The sequence below is a fragment of the Primulina huaijiensis genome, chromosome 14 (genome assembly GCF_012295235.1).
Source record: "Primulina huaijiensis isolate GDHJ02 chromosome 14, ASM1229523v2, whole genome shotgun sequence".
Classification (NCBI taxonomy): domain Eukaryota; kingdom Viridiplantae; phylum Streptophyta; class Magnoliopsida; order Lamiales; family Gesneriaceae; genus Primulina; species Primulina huaijiensis.
In genome coordinates this window covers 13,614,495-13,629,534 of record NC_133319.1, presented here as the reverse complement: position 1 = coordinate 13,629,534, position 15,040 = coordinate 13,614,495, and the positions used below count along the sequence as shown (strand labels likewise).

The 15,040-nt window shown below is 35.1% G+C and overlaps 1 protein-coding gene across 1 annotated transcript; it reads left to right on the top strand.

Annotated features, from left to right (window-relative positions):
- The first annotated feature begins 9,794 nt into the window (after positions 1-9,794).
- On the top strand, positions 9,795-11,023 carry LOC140957916 (probable carboxylesterase 17). The gene has a single exon (XM_073415338.1). The coding sequence runs from the start codon at positions 9,936-9,938 to the stop codon at positions 10,941-10,943; it is 1,008 nt and encodes a 335-aa protein (XP_073271439.1). The 5' UTR covers positions 9,795-9,935; the 3' UTR covers positions 10,944-11,023.
- Positions 11,024-15,040: the final 4,017 nt, after the last annotated feature.

The window sequence follows — 15,040 nt, the reverse complement described above, 5'->3', positions numbered from 1 at the left end:
TCTTTAATTTCTAATTCGTGAAGCGTTAAATTCTCGAATTAATTCAAAATTTAATATTTTCTTCCCAAATATTAAACATAGACTTTTGTTACCTAAATTACCCTCGTGAACCATGAACCGACCCCTGTTGACCATGGCTCGATCTTTTTTCATTTTCCTAACTCTAGTTCCAACCTAAACTAAACCCTCCATCCAACCCTCAATTTTCTTGGACCATGGTCGAGCCACCTGGAGCAATCACCTGACCAGACCCCCTAGGGACCCAACCAAACCCCCTCTGAACCATGCATGTGCCCCCAGCCCACGCGAGAATCCCCTGCGTACAAGAACAAGCCGCCCGAGTTCCCTCACGTTTTTATTAAGCCACCGTTGAGCCGGCCTGCACCAGTCCTTGACGCAACCCCTAGCCATCCTCCCTAGACCCTATTGGAGCGACCTTGAATCACCATGCCCTAGCCGCGAACCCCCTTGGCTGCTGCCGCCTTACGCGAGCATGGGGGAGGAGTCCCTCTTCGCGTGGACTCTTCCCCAGCCTATGAATTTGAGTCCTAGCCCTGCTAGGACTCTTCCCGACCCTTGACCACATACAACCCAGCCACCTAGCCGAGCCCTGTGCAGCCATGCACTGAGCCGCCCCTTGTAATCATGTGTGAACCATTCGAAAACCCTTGGACAATACCCTCAGTAGGCTCGGCCCCTTCTAGATGATGTTCAGCCCTTTTCTTACTCCTAAGCAGCCCTTGTTCTATCCATAATTCATCCTATGTTGGCAGTGTACTTCTTGGGAATCACAAAACGTTCATATATACGTAAAAATATTCAAAACTTTGAAAATAGTTGTCAAAACGATGAGCAATTCGAACTCCAATATTTTTCATGCAAAAATACATCAAACATGCATATAATAGTTTGAATGATGTGTTAAAAGGTTTAGAAAATGTACCTTTGCGTTTTAAAACGCTCGAATACGTGATTGTCGGCGAGGGGCACGAGAACGGACGAGCGAGCGACGACGAACCCTAACTTCTCCTCCTTGAAGATTTCGAATATAGTGTGTGTATAGTGTGTGAAAATCGGCTGGAATAAGGTGCTCCAAAGCCTAGGTATCTTATTTATAGATTTTAATTTGCATGTTAATGGGCTTTCGTTTTGGGCTTTGATGTTTAGGAGCAATCGGACCAACTCAATTTAATTAAATTGAGCCCAATAACCCTTATTTAATTGTAAAATAAAAGTTTATAAAAATTAGTTTCCAAAAAATAATTTTTGATATTTTAAAAACTCTTCGTTTGCACAAAACCGAGTTCACGGGTAAAATCGAGCTCGTCTCGTAAAATAATTCGAACTCTACTTTTTTTAGAAAAATTTAAATATTTTTTAATCATATTAAGAAGCCTTGAAAATATTTAGTGAAAAATAATTATTCTTGTCTTGGTCGTCCAGGTCTCCTTTCCCCTGCCTATTATCGAATATTCGGGTAAAATCTTTCAGTTTCATTAGATCATGTCATATAATCATTTAATCATGCAATCATATCTTTAATCATATAATAAGTATCGTGCAAGCATTTAAAATCAATAAAATAAAACAATTAAGAAATTCAAATAATTTGCATGCATGTGGTTTACGTAGGTTGGTTTTTCGGACGTTACACATCACTTGTATTTATTTGGGCTTATCCTAATTAGCCTCATTCTTTTTATCAACTACTTGATCAAGTATGCCAGAATTCAAGTCTAATTACACCCATCGGATATTTATAAGAGTGTCTAGTAGTATCGGTTCATTATCTCATGAGTATCACCGATAGTGCTTGGGAGAACGAACCAATAGGTTACAGTTAGAGTACAGTACAGCCCCTTCAACCCATATATCCCGAACAAATTTGAAACCATTGATATATCAAGATTTGAAAATGAATTCGACAATGATGTGATGTATCTTCGAGTGATCATAATGACATCGTATGTACAACTAAGGAAACATCTTTCCATAATGATATTTCTGGCCGGAGATTCCTTACACTAATAACTCATCAGATTACATAAGATATTCATACTCGTAGGTGAGTGATGAATCCCCGACTACAATGCATCGGCTCCTACGTATGTAGGGACTACACCCAATCTCGCCACCTGGTGATCTCTTGGAATAGGTAAACGAGTCAAAATACAACGCTAATACGTAGAGCATCCATATTATCCCGGGTCTAAAGACTGATGGTGTACAACCATAACCGCGAACTATTCAACAATACACATAATTAGAAAAATATTATGTCTTCAACAATACACATAATTAAAAATTATCATGTCTTCAACAATACACGCAGTCCACAAAATTTCACTGCAACTCGTCGGACTTCAAATAAAACCGCTCTTGGGTTCACAAACAACTGTTATGGCATAAAAAAAATTATTTTAAGATTCATGAATAAAATTTACAGGAATTTCTTCCCTTTAGTTGTTCTCTCTTTTTATTTTCTTTATATATATTTGTTCTAAGAGTAAATTATCAATATATTTGTTCTAAGACATGGAGGCAAATGAAACTTATTCCAATTTTTATATAAAACTTAAAAATATAAAATTTTATCCTAATTAGCGGGCCAGCATGCCCCGTTTGGGCTCAACCCGTCTTGACCCGCAACCCAAACGGGCTCAACTCATTTGGCCCGCCTCCAAACGGGCTGCTATTTTATCAACCCAACCCGTTCAATTTTTATAGTGGGACGGGCCGGCCCGACGGGCCTAACCCAATTTGACAAGTCTAAGTGCAATCATCTTATAATCACTCATCTGTATGATTGAACATATGTAGTCTCAAGCTTAAGTGACCTTTATCCCCTTTTTTGGCTTCTGAATTGACTAGAAATGAATTTAGAATATACAGTACACTTCTTAATGAATTTCGTGATTTGCGTGACTTGTGGACCTCATGATTCTTATAGTATATTCAACGACTTTATCTATGCAGCTTGCATGAATATAGATATAAAGTACATGTCATAATTATATAAAACTATTAAAAAAATTAAGAGTCAATAAAGCTCAAACCAAAAATTATCTCGCTGGACACCTACTTTAACAAAATGAACGTCTACATCATACTTGAATATAGTCGCATTGTAGAAGTATTTATTTATTGTATATTTCTCTGTAAAAACTAGATAAAACTTCATAATGGCACGTAGACTCTAAGAAACATTACTTCTCCTTTGAAACTCATATATTTAATTATTATTATTATTATTATTATTATTGCTCATTTTACTTAAAAGAAACAATGTAAACGGTCTATCTGATTTACTTCATAGACCATTAGCGCCAACCGATAATACCATTTAATGCACTATCGTTACTTAAAGAAACAATGTAACACATTCCATAAGTTATTGTTTATTGGTTGAATGTGAAGTTGTGTTGATTGTGCGATTGTTGATTTGTCATCAAGATCGTGTTATATAGTTTGTGTTTTTGGATTGTCTTCAAAACAAAAGTTGTTGGTCAGGAGTCTCAGTTTGAGAAAGTGACATCAACTGAGTATGTTTTGTACAAAAAATTGTATAAATCGGATCTTCTAGTGAACTACTTTTATTCATGAAAGATGGGATGTACGTAAAATATTTGTCTTTAAATTTCCATAAAATCTCTTTATTATTAAATTTCTGCAATTTGTCATTGCTTATTTTTTACTTTATTTGTTTTGTTGCATATCAGTTCTCCAATGTGTTTGCGTATTCATCAGTTCACTAGCACGCATATATTCACTCATCTCTTGAACATCTTCCGTACTAAGAATCATTATAGTACTTCAATTAATCGGTTCGGCTCAAGAAAGATAGTTTTGGTTATTAACACCATTGAAAGTAAAGAAAAACTTGCGAAAAGCTATATCATTTTATTCACTCTCCCTCTAAAGTGTTGCACCGATGTTAAGAGTTATAAAAATAATACGGTAGGAGTAAGATTTGCCAGCATTATTATCAGTTTTGCCAGGAAATGATAAAAGAAATATAGAGTTATTAATACAATTATTGTCATGGCAAATGACATGAGTAGAATAATTATATCCACGTTAAATGTATTTTAATAAATTTAATAATTTATAATATATGATAGATATAATATAATATACGCAAAATATGTGGATTACAAATGGCTAAACGTAAAACATTTAGCCAGGCCGTAGTGGTAAAGAATTGGGCCTAACCACGGGCTCGGTAATATCTCTGAATGCAGGTCCACAATTTGGCAGAATCCAGCCCAACCCAAATCAAAATAATTGATTTGAAATTGGGGATGTAATCTTCTCTAGATTTTGATTTTACAAAGTTTTAATCATTTATACGAAAATATGAATTATATTATCATACATAATTAGGTTTTTGAATAATTTAATCATTCTAAAGAATAATCATTTGATCAAATCTTATCCTAAATACGATTATAAAATTAAATATAAAAAAACATCTACTGATCATGGTTTAAGTCATACTTATAAAACCAGACGAGATCGGTATAATCTGGGTTTCAATATAAAAATGAAAAACCTAAATAAACCGATGTACCGATTGTTAAAAACTCACGGGATCATTTTTAATAGAAGCATTGTTTTACATCAATCTAATCCGTTATAAGATCAATTTTTTTTATATCATTAAAAAAAATATTGGATGTTTTTTTTATTTATTCCATCTTTTAAACCTATGTTTACAATTTTTTTTACCTCTCCATTTTCTTTTATTTTTGTTTTAATTTGATGAAATGATATTGATGGTTTGCGAGTTGGCATAATATGTTGGATTGAATATTTTATTTTAAATTTAATACACTAAAGAAAAACTGATGTTCTTTGTTAATTATTCGCCAATATATTTAATTAACATATATAGTTGGTGTTTAGGGCAATTCTTTTTAAAGATTATGAGTATGAATCAGACGTCATAACGTAAAACTAATTTCTGGTGGGACGAAGTTGGCAGAGTTTCACATCAAGAAAAAGTGGTCAAATAATGCATTGTGAAATTTCTTAGAATTTTAAAGAGTCAGTATATACACACACGACATACACACTTTTATAAATATATTAAAATTCTAAGAAATTTATATATGTGTCTGTCGTGTGTGTATATATAAATTTCTTAGAATTTTAATATATTTATAAAAGTGTGTCTGNAAGAGGACTTGGAGTAAATAAAGAGAACCTTAGTCAGGAAAACGCTAATAAAGAGAATAATCCACCTCCAATGCCTACCCCGGATTTCATTATCGCGCGGAACTTACTCAACTGATCACGGTCACCGTAGAGCAGGTGTTGGCTCATAAGCACAAGAATAATCCACCTCTTCCACCCCCTCCAAATCATAATTCACATACTGAAGAGATGAGAAAACTGTGCGAGGAGGTGGAGCGTTTGCGGGAGACTCAGGGGGCTCATCCTCCGCCACCCCCGAGCTGTCCTCTTTTTTGCGGAAGTCTTGCAGCCGAGCTACCCTAGCACTTCAGAATTCACAATATAGGGGAATACAGCAGGAAAAAAGAGACATAGAAGAGCAACTCTCCCGATTTGAAAACGCTGCTCTGTTACATAAGTATGCTGACCCCATAAAGTGTCGGATCTTCCTCAACACCCTAGCAGGGACATCGCAACATTGGTTGAATCTAATTGAACAAGGAAATATCTGATCGTTCCAGGATTTTATCATAATCTTCTTCCATCGATTTGCAAGAAGCGAGAAGCAACCGTTGACCACATTAAGACTTTTTGGTATGAGACAGCAAGGACAAGAAAGTCTGCGCACTTAATATACAAAGGTTCAATACTAGGGTGGTGGAAGTCCCTTCAGCGACCCTGGATTTTTTTTATCAGGACTTTCATTCAAGGTTTGAAAATAAGAGATCTTTTTAATCATTAGTAGAGAATCAACCCACCAGTTTCGAGGGCTTGCTAGCAAAATTAGAAAAGCACATCAATATGGAGGAAGTAGAGACATCTCGGGTGGAAGAGCCCAAGAGACCACCCTGATCCCAACGAGAGACTCGGCACCCTGTACCTCGGCCAGTCGAAACTAATCTAACAAAATTACTAGGACAGTTCCCCATGTATACCCAGTTGAAAGTTAACAAGTTCCGAGCCCTTGAAATTTGTGAACAAAGGTATCTCATCCGAAGGCCACGAAGAAGTGACAAAGGACCTTGAGGACTCCCTTCTGACAGGTAATGTGATTTTCATAAAGATTATGATCATTATACGGGAAAAGGCATACATATAGCCCATGATATAGAGCGGGTTATTTAACAAGATTCAAGCATGAAAGCCAGTCTAGCTCGATTAGAATAAAACCATTGGCCTTCTAATCGGGATCAAGAAGAAAGAAATCAGGGTGGTTGGGAGTAAGAAAGATGGAGCAACGAAGAAGAGGACCATTGGGTGCCGACCTGAACAACACGAGGACCGTCCTCCGAGATCATCATCTGCCCCGATGGGTTATAAACATGATCTCTGGAGGACCTGCTAATGGGGACTCTTACAGAGAAAGAATATCAACCAGCCAAAGAATGGAAAATATGGTGATCGGCGATATGAGTATCCGAACCGAGCCAGCTATATCATTCGAACCTAAAGAAATGCTGGGAATGTCTGATGATTCTCGGAGCTCAGTCAATGTTTTATTCAAAGAGACTATGGGTCAAATGGATTTGGACGAGTATAAGATGGAGCCTATTGTCACGTCCTTGTTTGGATCACATGACATGCTGTTAATCCTGTTGGAATGATTAATTTGACACACACACTCTCTCTCTCTACTAAGAAGACAGATATTGTTAGTTTCGTCGTTTTCGAAGCTCTTTCTGCTAGAAGACACATATTTAACTAAGAAGACACATATTTTTAGTTTCATTGTTTTCGAAGCTCCTTCTGCCTAGAAGACACATCTCTCTCTCTCTCTCTCTCTCGTTTCATCGTTTTGGAAGCTCCTTCTGCCTAGAAGACACATAATGTTAGTTTCATCGTTTTGGAAGCTCCTTCTGCCTACAATGTGATACAAGGAAGACACTCCATTGCTATTTTCGTGGCAATAGCTTCAGATTAAGTTTTCTATTGTAAGAGCTATTGGGGAAGTTAAGGGTGATAAATAAATTAGGCAAAAAATGTTATGTGGAAGTTGTACGGATAGAGCAGAAGGTAGCATGAACCGAGCATACAAACCAGCTCGCACAACGAAAGCATGATCACTTGAACTTAATCGGGGCTAACACATAATTATCAAGTTTTACTCAATTTTCATTCATGTAAATTATATTAATTTTTCAATATTACATATTCCAATTTATGAGCCAAGAACCCTTGAGTTTTATTTACTGCCTCTCCCGAACGCTGATTAAATTCATTATGTTAATGTCAATATCGATATCCCTATCGGAAGTCAAACATCTAAATAATTTAATAACGTTCTATGGTTCTCTTTTAATTACATCGTAGGTTGTGTTTTCTTATGATCATATTCAAAATTCCCTTATCCGAGTGTCAGATTTCAATAAATATAACGATTCAATTAGTGATCAGTTAATGGAACACAACAATTCAAGAAACAAGAAATAAATTGTAAGAACAAATAATAATAGGCAAAATAATATAAAAAAAAATATGGAAGTCATATTAAGTCAATCAATCTCTAAAACAACCAATAATTTTATGATGAAATAATTCTCGACACTGAGGCGCCTCTTGCTCGGAGTTTCTTCTTGTTTTACTTAGTTGTAGGCGTGTAAGTGCCTGGTGTTAGGCGCTTAGGCGTCTATTTTGAGGTCAATTATCTATCAGCTTATTCGAACTTTATGGATCTCTTTATTACTCTCCTTAACAAAGTCTACTCTTAAATTCAGGTATACAAAATAGGAAAAGGAGTTGTTCTTCACTGAACATTACAGATCAGCTATATAAAAGTTTCTTGATGTTTCACAGAAACTCTCCAACTATGATTTTATTGTGAACAATAGTTAAAAAAAACTCAAACTTTTCAAAGCCTCGGAAAACCAACACACTTTAAAGACATATCAGATCTAGAAGATCATTTCGGGCTTTATTCACACGTACTCATTGTTTCATTTACTATAAAATTTGAATATTTATAATATGTGAAAAGAGTCTTTCCCAGAACTAAATCGATTAAGATCTTACATTGTAATACTAGAAGTTTTAGTAGGTAAAGATAAGATCTACTGAATTGGGTTTGTACAAGTATGCACTAATTCAAGTCTTCTGGTGATACCTTCTGGAAATGGAAGAATGTGAGACGTAGAAGGGTTTTGTCATTCGAAATTCTAGAAACAAGTTTTGTGTCTTACTGACCTACTACATTTAGTTTCTAAAGTGTTGTGGACTGTTTCTGCACTTATCAAAGTAGTCTGTTGCAGTTTCCAAGAACGGGAGCTTCTGACTTCTTAAAACATTTCAGAAGCACATTTTTCAAAAGCAAAATTATTTGAAGTTTGAAGTGCTTATTCAACCTTCCCCATTGCTACACTTTACTGATCCTAACATGTTACGATACTTAAAAAAATATTAGAAATCAAAAGTATAATTAAAATGTTTCTCATAATATTTATTAAAAATTACTTGTAGTAAAAAAAGAATAAATTTCTCTAAATTAGTTCGAGTAAGTCTCTTGAGACGATTTTACAAATATATATTCACGGGATGAGTCGTCTCGATCCATATCTTGAGTGAAAAATAATAATTTTGACATAAAACAATATTTTTAATGAATCGGGTCAGGTAGAAAATATGTCTCACAAATTGACTCATGAGACGGTCTCATAAGATTTTTTGTAAATTACTTTTAATATTTTCTTATATCTAATAAAATAAAAATGTATAAAAGAAATGTATGTTTATATCAATATTTTAAAAAATCATTTGAAGACACATTAGCTATTTTATAGTAAAGAAAAAAATATGAATTGTATTTTTAAAAAAGTGTAGTGTAAACAACACTTCATTAAATGCTTGCATTGATCATATCATTTAATTTAATTTAATTTCGATTATGGTTTTAGATTTTGAGTTTCTTTTATATATTTAGTTTTTCATACTCTCTAAAATATTAAATAAATTATCAATTTTTATATAATATTACGTTTTTTAAATTTTTTGTGTTGTAAATTTTGTTATATTAACTATTCATACATCCAAATTATTATTATTGTTATTTAATTAGAGACAAAAACTTGTGTGAGACGGTCTCACGGATCGTATTTTGTGAGACAGATCTCTTATTTGGGTCATCCATGAAAAAATATTATTTTCAATGCTAAGAGTATTACTTTTTATTGTGAATATCGATAGGGTTGACCCGTCTCACAGATAAAGATTCGTGAGACCGTCTCACAAGAGACCTATTCTTAAGTAGAAATTTAGTATAAATATTTTTTAAATGTTCAAAAAATAATTTAAATTTTTAATCAAAATTTCATCTGATAAATGATTTTTTATTATTTTATTTATTCTTTAAAAATTTGACAACTAATATATGATTTTTTTTAAATATTTTTTTCTATTCTTTTTGAAAAAGAACACTTCCAATGGATCAATATTTCCAATGCAATTTAAATAATTCAAAGACGTCATAGTTATTATGATTATTTAAATATGTATAAATTTTTTTATATAAATTTTAATATTCACGGATAAGATAGAAGTATATAATTACATAACAAAACAAAATATCATATTCAACCACCATTTATTGAAAAGGAATGAAGAAATCAACACAATTTCGTTGAAATTTGCAGGAAATTGAAGCCGCCACCACTTTCCAGTTTCCACTGCAATTTACCAATCATTTCCTTTATCTGTCTCCCACTATAAATTTCTCTAACATATTCGCAGTATAATACCTCAGAAAACACATTATCTTTGTCAGAACAAAAATGGTGTTAGGAAAAAAGGTAATAGATGAAGTATCCGGGTGGCTAACGGTGTTTGAAGATGGCTCCGTCGACAGGACATGGACCGGACCGCCGGAAGTAAAGTTCATGTCGGACACCGTGCCGCCACACGACCATTTTATGGACGGTATTGCCGTAGCTGATGTCACCGCCGATCAAGAATCCAGCTTAAAACTTCGTATTTACCTACCGGAGAAACAAGATGACGACTTGCAGAAACTCCCCATTTTGCTGCACTTCCACGGCGGAGGATTCTGCATCAGCCAGCCCGACTGGTATATGTATTATGCTGTTTACACGGGCCTTGCACGCGCCACAAGAGCAGTCGTGGTGTCCGTCTACCTCCGCCGTGCACCGGAGCACCGCCTCCCTGCAGCCTGTGACGATGCCCTCGGGGCCCTCCACTGGCTCCGCTCCGTCGCGCGCGGCGAGTCCCATGAGCCCTGGCTCAACGACCACGCGGATTTCGGACGGGTTTTTCTCATCGGTGACAGCTCCGGTGGGAACATAGTCCACCACGTGGCAGCGTGTGCAGGCCAGGAGGACTTGAGCCCATTAGCAGTCGCCGGTGCCATACCAATCCACCCAGGATTCTGCCGCGCGAAACGGAGCAAGTCGGAGCTGGAGCAGCCGGAGACGCCGTTCCTAACATTAGCCATGATGGACAAGTTCCTAAGCTTAGCGCTGCCGGAGGGCGCCACCAAGGACCACCCGCTAACTTGCCCGATGGGGGAGGCGGCGGTGGCGCTGGAGAAGCTGAATCTGCCGCCGTATTTGTACTGTATAGCGGAGCAGGACCTGATGTTGGACACTGAAATGGAGATGTATGAAGCCATGAAAAAGGCGAAGAAAGATGTGGAGCTGTTGGTCAGCCATGGAGTCGGGCACAGCTTTTACTTGAACAAGATCGCAGTGGATATGGATCCTAACGTTGCTGCTCAAACTCTCAAACTTTTTCAAGGGATCAAACAATTTATCCAAACCCATTGAAACTTTGTTTTATATGTAATAATAACAACTGGTGTGATCTTTTTCTTGGAATTGGAATAATACTTGCAAGTTTTTATTTATATTATTACTTTTGGGATCATGAAATAATTTTTTATAGAATAAAAATATTCATATGCCATATTTATATCCATGATTTTTGTATTTAAACATATTCATTCAAAAAATAAATGAAATATTGTAATCTAAAGAGCAATTGCTTAATCAATATCAAAAGCTACAGACCTTTTAGAACACCTTCTATGAATAAAATATGATTGTACGTACAAGTTTAACAAAACTTTCCAAGTGGTCTGATTTTGGACCACATCGAATTCAGATATACGTAATAGAAAGAAAAAACGCATTTAAGATTACCAATCCAAAAGATAAATTAAGCAATTCGTAAAGAATTGCCTCATGTTGGAAAATCTTGTGTTTAGGGCTCTGCTAGTTTTAAACGAGAAACGATGTTCATTGACTGAAGCTCCTGCAGAACGAAGCAAAGATTGATACATACATAAAAATCACAAGCAACGAAAAACTAATATATCGTCGTCGCGTAAACTTAGTTGGAAGAGTCTAAGACAAAATTACAATGTGAATATTCATTCACACCATTTAAAGCAGTATAACATACGCCACAATGAGAAATGGCAGTCAATTAAAAACCAAGAATTTTGTAAATCAATCGCACCACCTCGAATTTAAATTTAAATTAAAAAAATACATAAATGAATCGGAACGGTGCATGATTATTACATTAGCATTGTTCATAATCGATTCCAAAAAAGTTTCACGAAACAATTGGTAATTAATAGCATGATTATTACATTAGCATTGTACACCATTAGTCCTTACGACCCTGGACAACACTGAGGCTCTATATGCTAGGACTGTGCTTTGACTCATTTACCGGCTCCAGGAGAGTCATCAGGTGGCGCGATTGGGTACAGTTGCGACACATATAGGAGCCAGTGTATTGTAGTCGGTGATTGATCACCGCTCACCTATGGGTGTGGATATCCTATATGATCTGATGAAATAATAGTGCGTGGAATCTCTGGCCAGAGTATGAGATGTACGTTGGAGAAGGAGTTCTCCAATAGTACATGCGATGCCACTATTATATGTGTCACATAGTTATCGAATTAATATGTAACCCTCGATGAACCAATGGTTGCAGATTCGATCAGGATATATGAGATGAAGGGACCGTACTGTACGTTAATCATAATCGACTGGTTCTTACAGGCACTATCAGTGATACCTAGGGAATCATGGGGCGATGCTACTAGACGCTCTTATCATGATTCGATGGGTTGAATCAGAAATATGATTTCTGACATTCTCATGATCAATTGTTGATACATAGAATGGGGCAAATTAGGGTAAGCCCGAATAAAGGATTATGTCCTGAATCACAAAGAGTTGTGAACCCACGGCTAGCTGTATCCCTGAACCATTGAGGGTCACACAAGTACTGGATTATTTTGTTCCCGTTGAGATAATAAATTCAAGGAGTTGAATTTATATAAAACATTGATAGAATAAATTCAAGTAGTTGAATTTATATTATGATATAGTAAATTCAAGGAGTTGAATTTATGATAATTAAAATTTTGAGAAAATAAATTCAAGGAGTTGAATTTATGAGATAGTAAATTCAAGAAGTTGAATTTATGAAATTTGTAGATAATAAATTCAAGGAGTTGAATTTATAAAATTTGATGATTTAATTTATTAAACTCAAAAGTTGAGTTTATTAAATATTAAATTTTGGAGGTGATAAATTCAAGGAGTTGAATTTATAATTAAAATATTAAATTCAAATGTTGAATTTATAAGGGATTTAAATTAATGTAATGGATATATGTATAATGGGCTTGTAGGAGTACAAGACCAACATACATATTATTAAGGTTCTTAATTAGACTTTAAAAGATTAATTAATTAATTAAACTAGTTGGACTAGAATAATTAATTGATTAAGCCTATTAAGTATTTAATTTAATTAATGGGCCCTAAGCTTATATATATGTGTATTAGGCTTAGGGTTAAAAACAATTCATTCACAATTTTTCGAAAAACCCTAGCATCCAAGAGACTCCATATTTTCGAAAAACACTCTCCCTTTTCTCTCAATTTTCGGCCACCTTGAATAAGATTCAAGGTCTTGAGCCGCCTCTCAATTTCTTCTCCAACGAAAAATCTTTCTATATTTTCTAGTGCAAGTTGGAAGAGGAACAAGTAATCTGGTCGTGGACCTGATTAGGACGTTGAAGAAAGGAGATCTGAAGAATGTTCGTAGGGAATTTATCAAGAGCTGTCTCTGCTAACCCCGGAATAATTGGAGTCGTGTGAATATTTCACCAAAGGTATAAAATTTCAACACCCTATGAATGCTTAATTAAAACCATACGAGTGTCCAAATATATCTTGAATGTCAAGATCCAAAAAAAATTTTTAAAACTTCCGCTGCGTTTGGACACGAGAAAACCGAGATCCAACACACACTTCCGACACACTTTCAAGCATACTAATTAGCAATATATTTATGGAAAGGCGTGATGTCAAAACTTTCAGGAAAAACGATATGATATTGCAAGTGAAACAACATGAACGCTACGTCGTGCTAAAGCAACTCGATAACATGTAATCCGTATCCACAAAAAAAAATGGTGATTAGGAGTGGTGATACATCTCACGTGCCATGTTTCCACTAAAATATCTACATTCACTAGTCTCGATGTGTGGATCCAAATGATATATAATACATCCATGGACAAGTTAATGGCTAGTGCTTGGGAGTGGTGATACATCTCACGTGCCATGTTTCCACTAAAATATCTACATTCACTATTTTTGATGTGTGGATCCAAATCATATATAATACATCCATGGGTGTGGTAGGTGGGCTCCCCTGTGAAAGAATCCAATTCTTTTTAAGGTAGTCTTAAAATTCAGTATTTAAGTATTATCCACCTCGATCAGATCGAAGTGTTTTAATACTCTTTCCTAACAATCTCTATTTCAGCTCTGAATTCTTTGAACATTTCAAAGGCTTCAGACTTGTATTTCATTAAATACACAGCCCATACCTCGAGAAGTCATCAGTAAAGGTAATGAAGTAAGATTGACCACATTTCTTGCTAACACTTAGCGGTCCTCACACATCTGTAAGGATCAAATCCAATAGATCATGTGCACGTTCCACTTTCCCTAAGAAAGAGAATTTGGTCATCTTTTCTTTCAGACAGGACTCGCATGTTGCAAGAGAATTTATCTCTGATATGTCAAACATGTCCTATCCCACTAGCTTGTGCATCCTTCTTTAGGAAATATGTCCTAGCCTAACATTCTACAAGTGTGCTTGATTTAGATTATCTTGTTTTCTTTTGTTTGTTGTTGATATCGTGTTTACTTAGACATCTTTAGTTGGAACATATTTTATTTTTAAGTTATAGAGATTGTTTTGTAATTCGTCTATTCCAAATAAACATTCAATCTTGTATATGTTACAAATATCTTTAGCAAATAAACTAGAAAATCCATCTTTATCAAGCATAGAAATAGAAACAATATTTTTAACCAAGTCAATAACATATAAAACATCTCTTAAAATTATTGTTTAATACTAAGTAAATGTCTCATACGGCTTTCGTAGCAACTCTTGCTCCATTGTCCATCCTCAGGAAGGTCTCATTATCCCTTAATATTCTACTTCTTATCATCACTTGCAAATCATTGCATAGATGAGATCAACATCCAGTATCTAATACCAAAAAAGTTGAATTAATAGAGATATTTACTTCAATATAAAACATACTAATAGTATCGGTTAATACAGCTAGAATGTTGAGAAGGGGGATTGAATAAACACTCTGATTTTTTAAATTTTTTGAGTATGAATCATTCTTTTATTGGACTGATGCTAAAATCTTGTTTGTCGATATAAATCAGTCAACTAATGATAGTGCGTGATTAGACTGAAATATAGATCGAATACTGAGTGTACGGTAGTGTAAAAACATAATAGATAATAAACTAGAACACACGATTTTTATGGAAGTTCGGAGTCTTCAAATGCTCCTACGTCA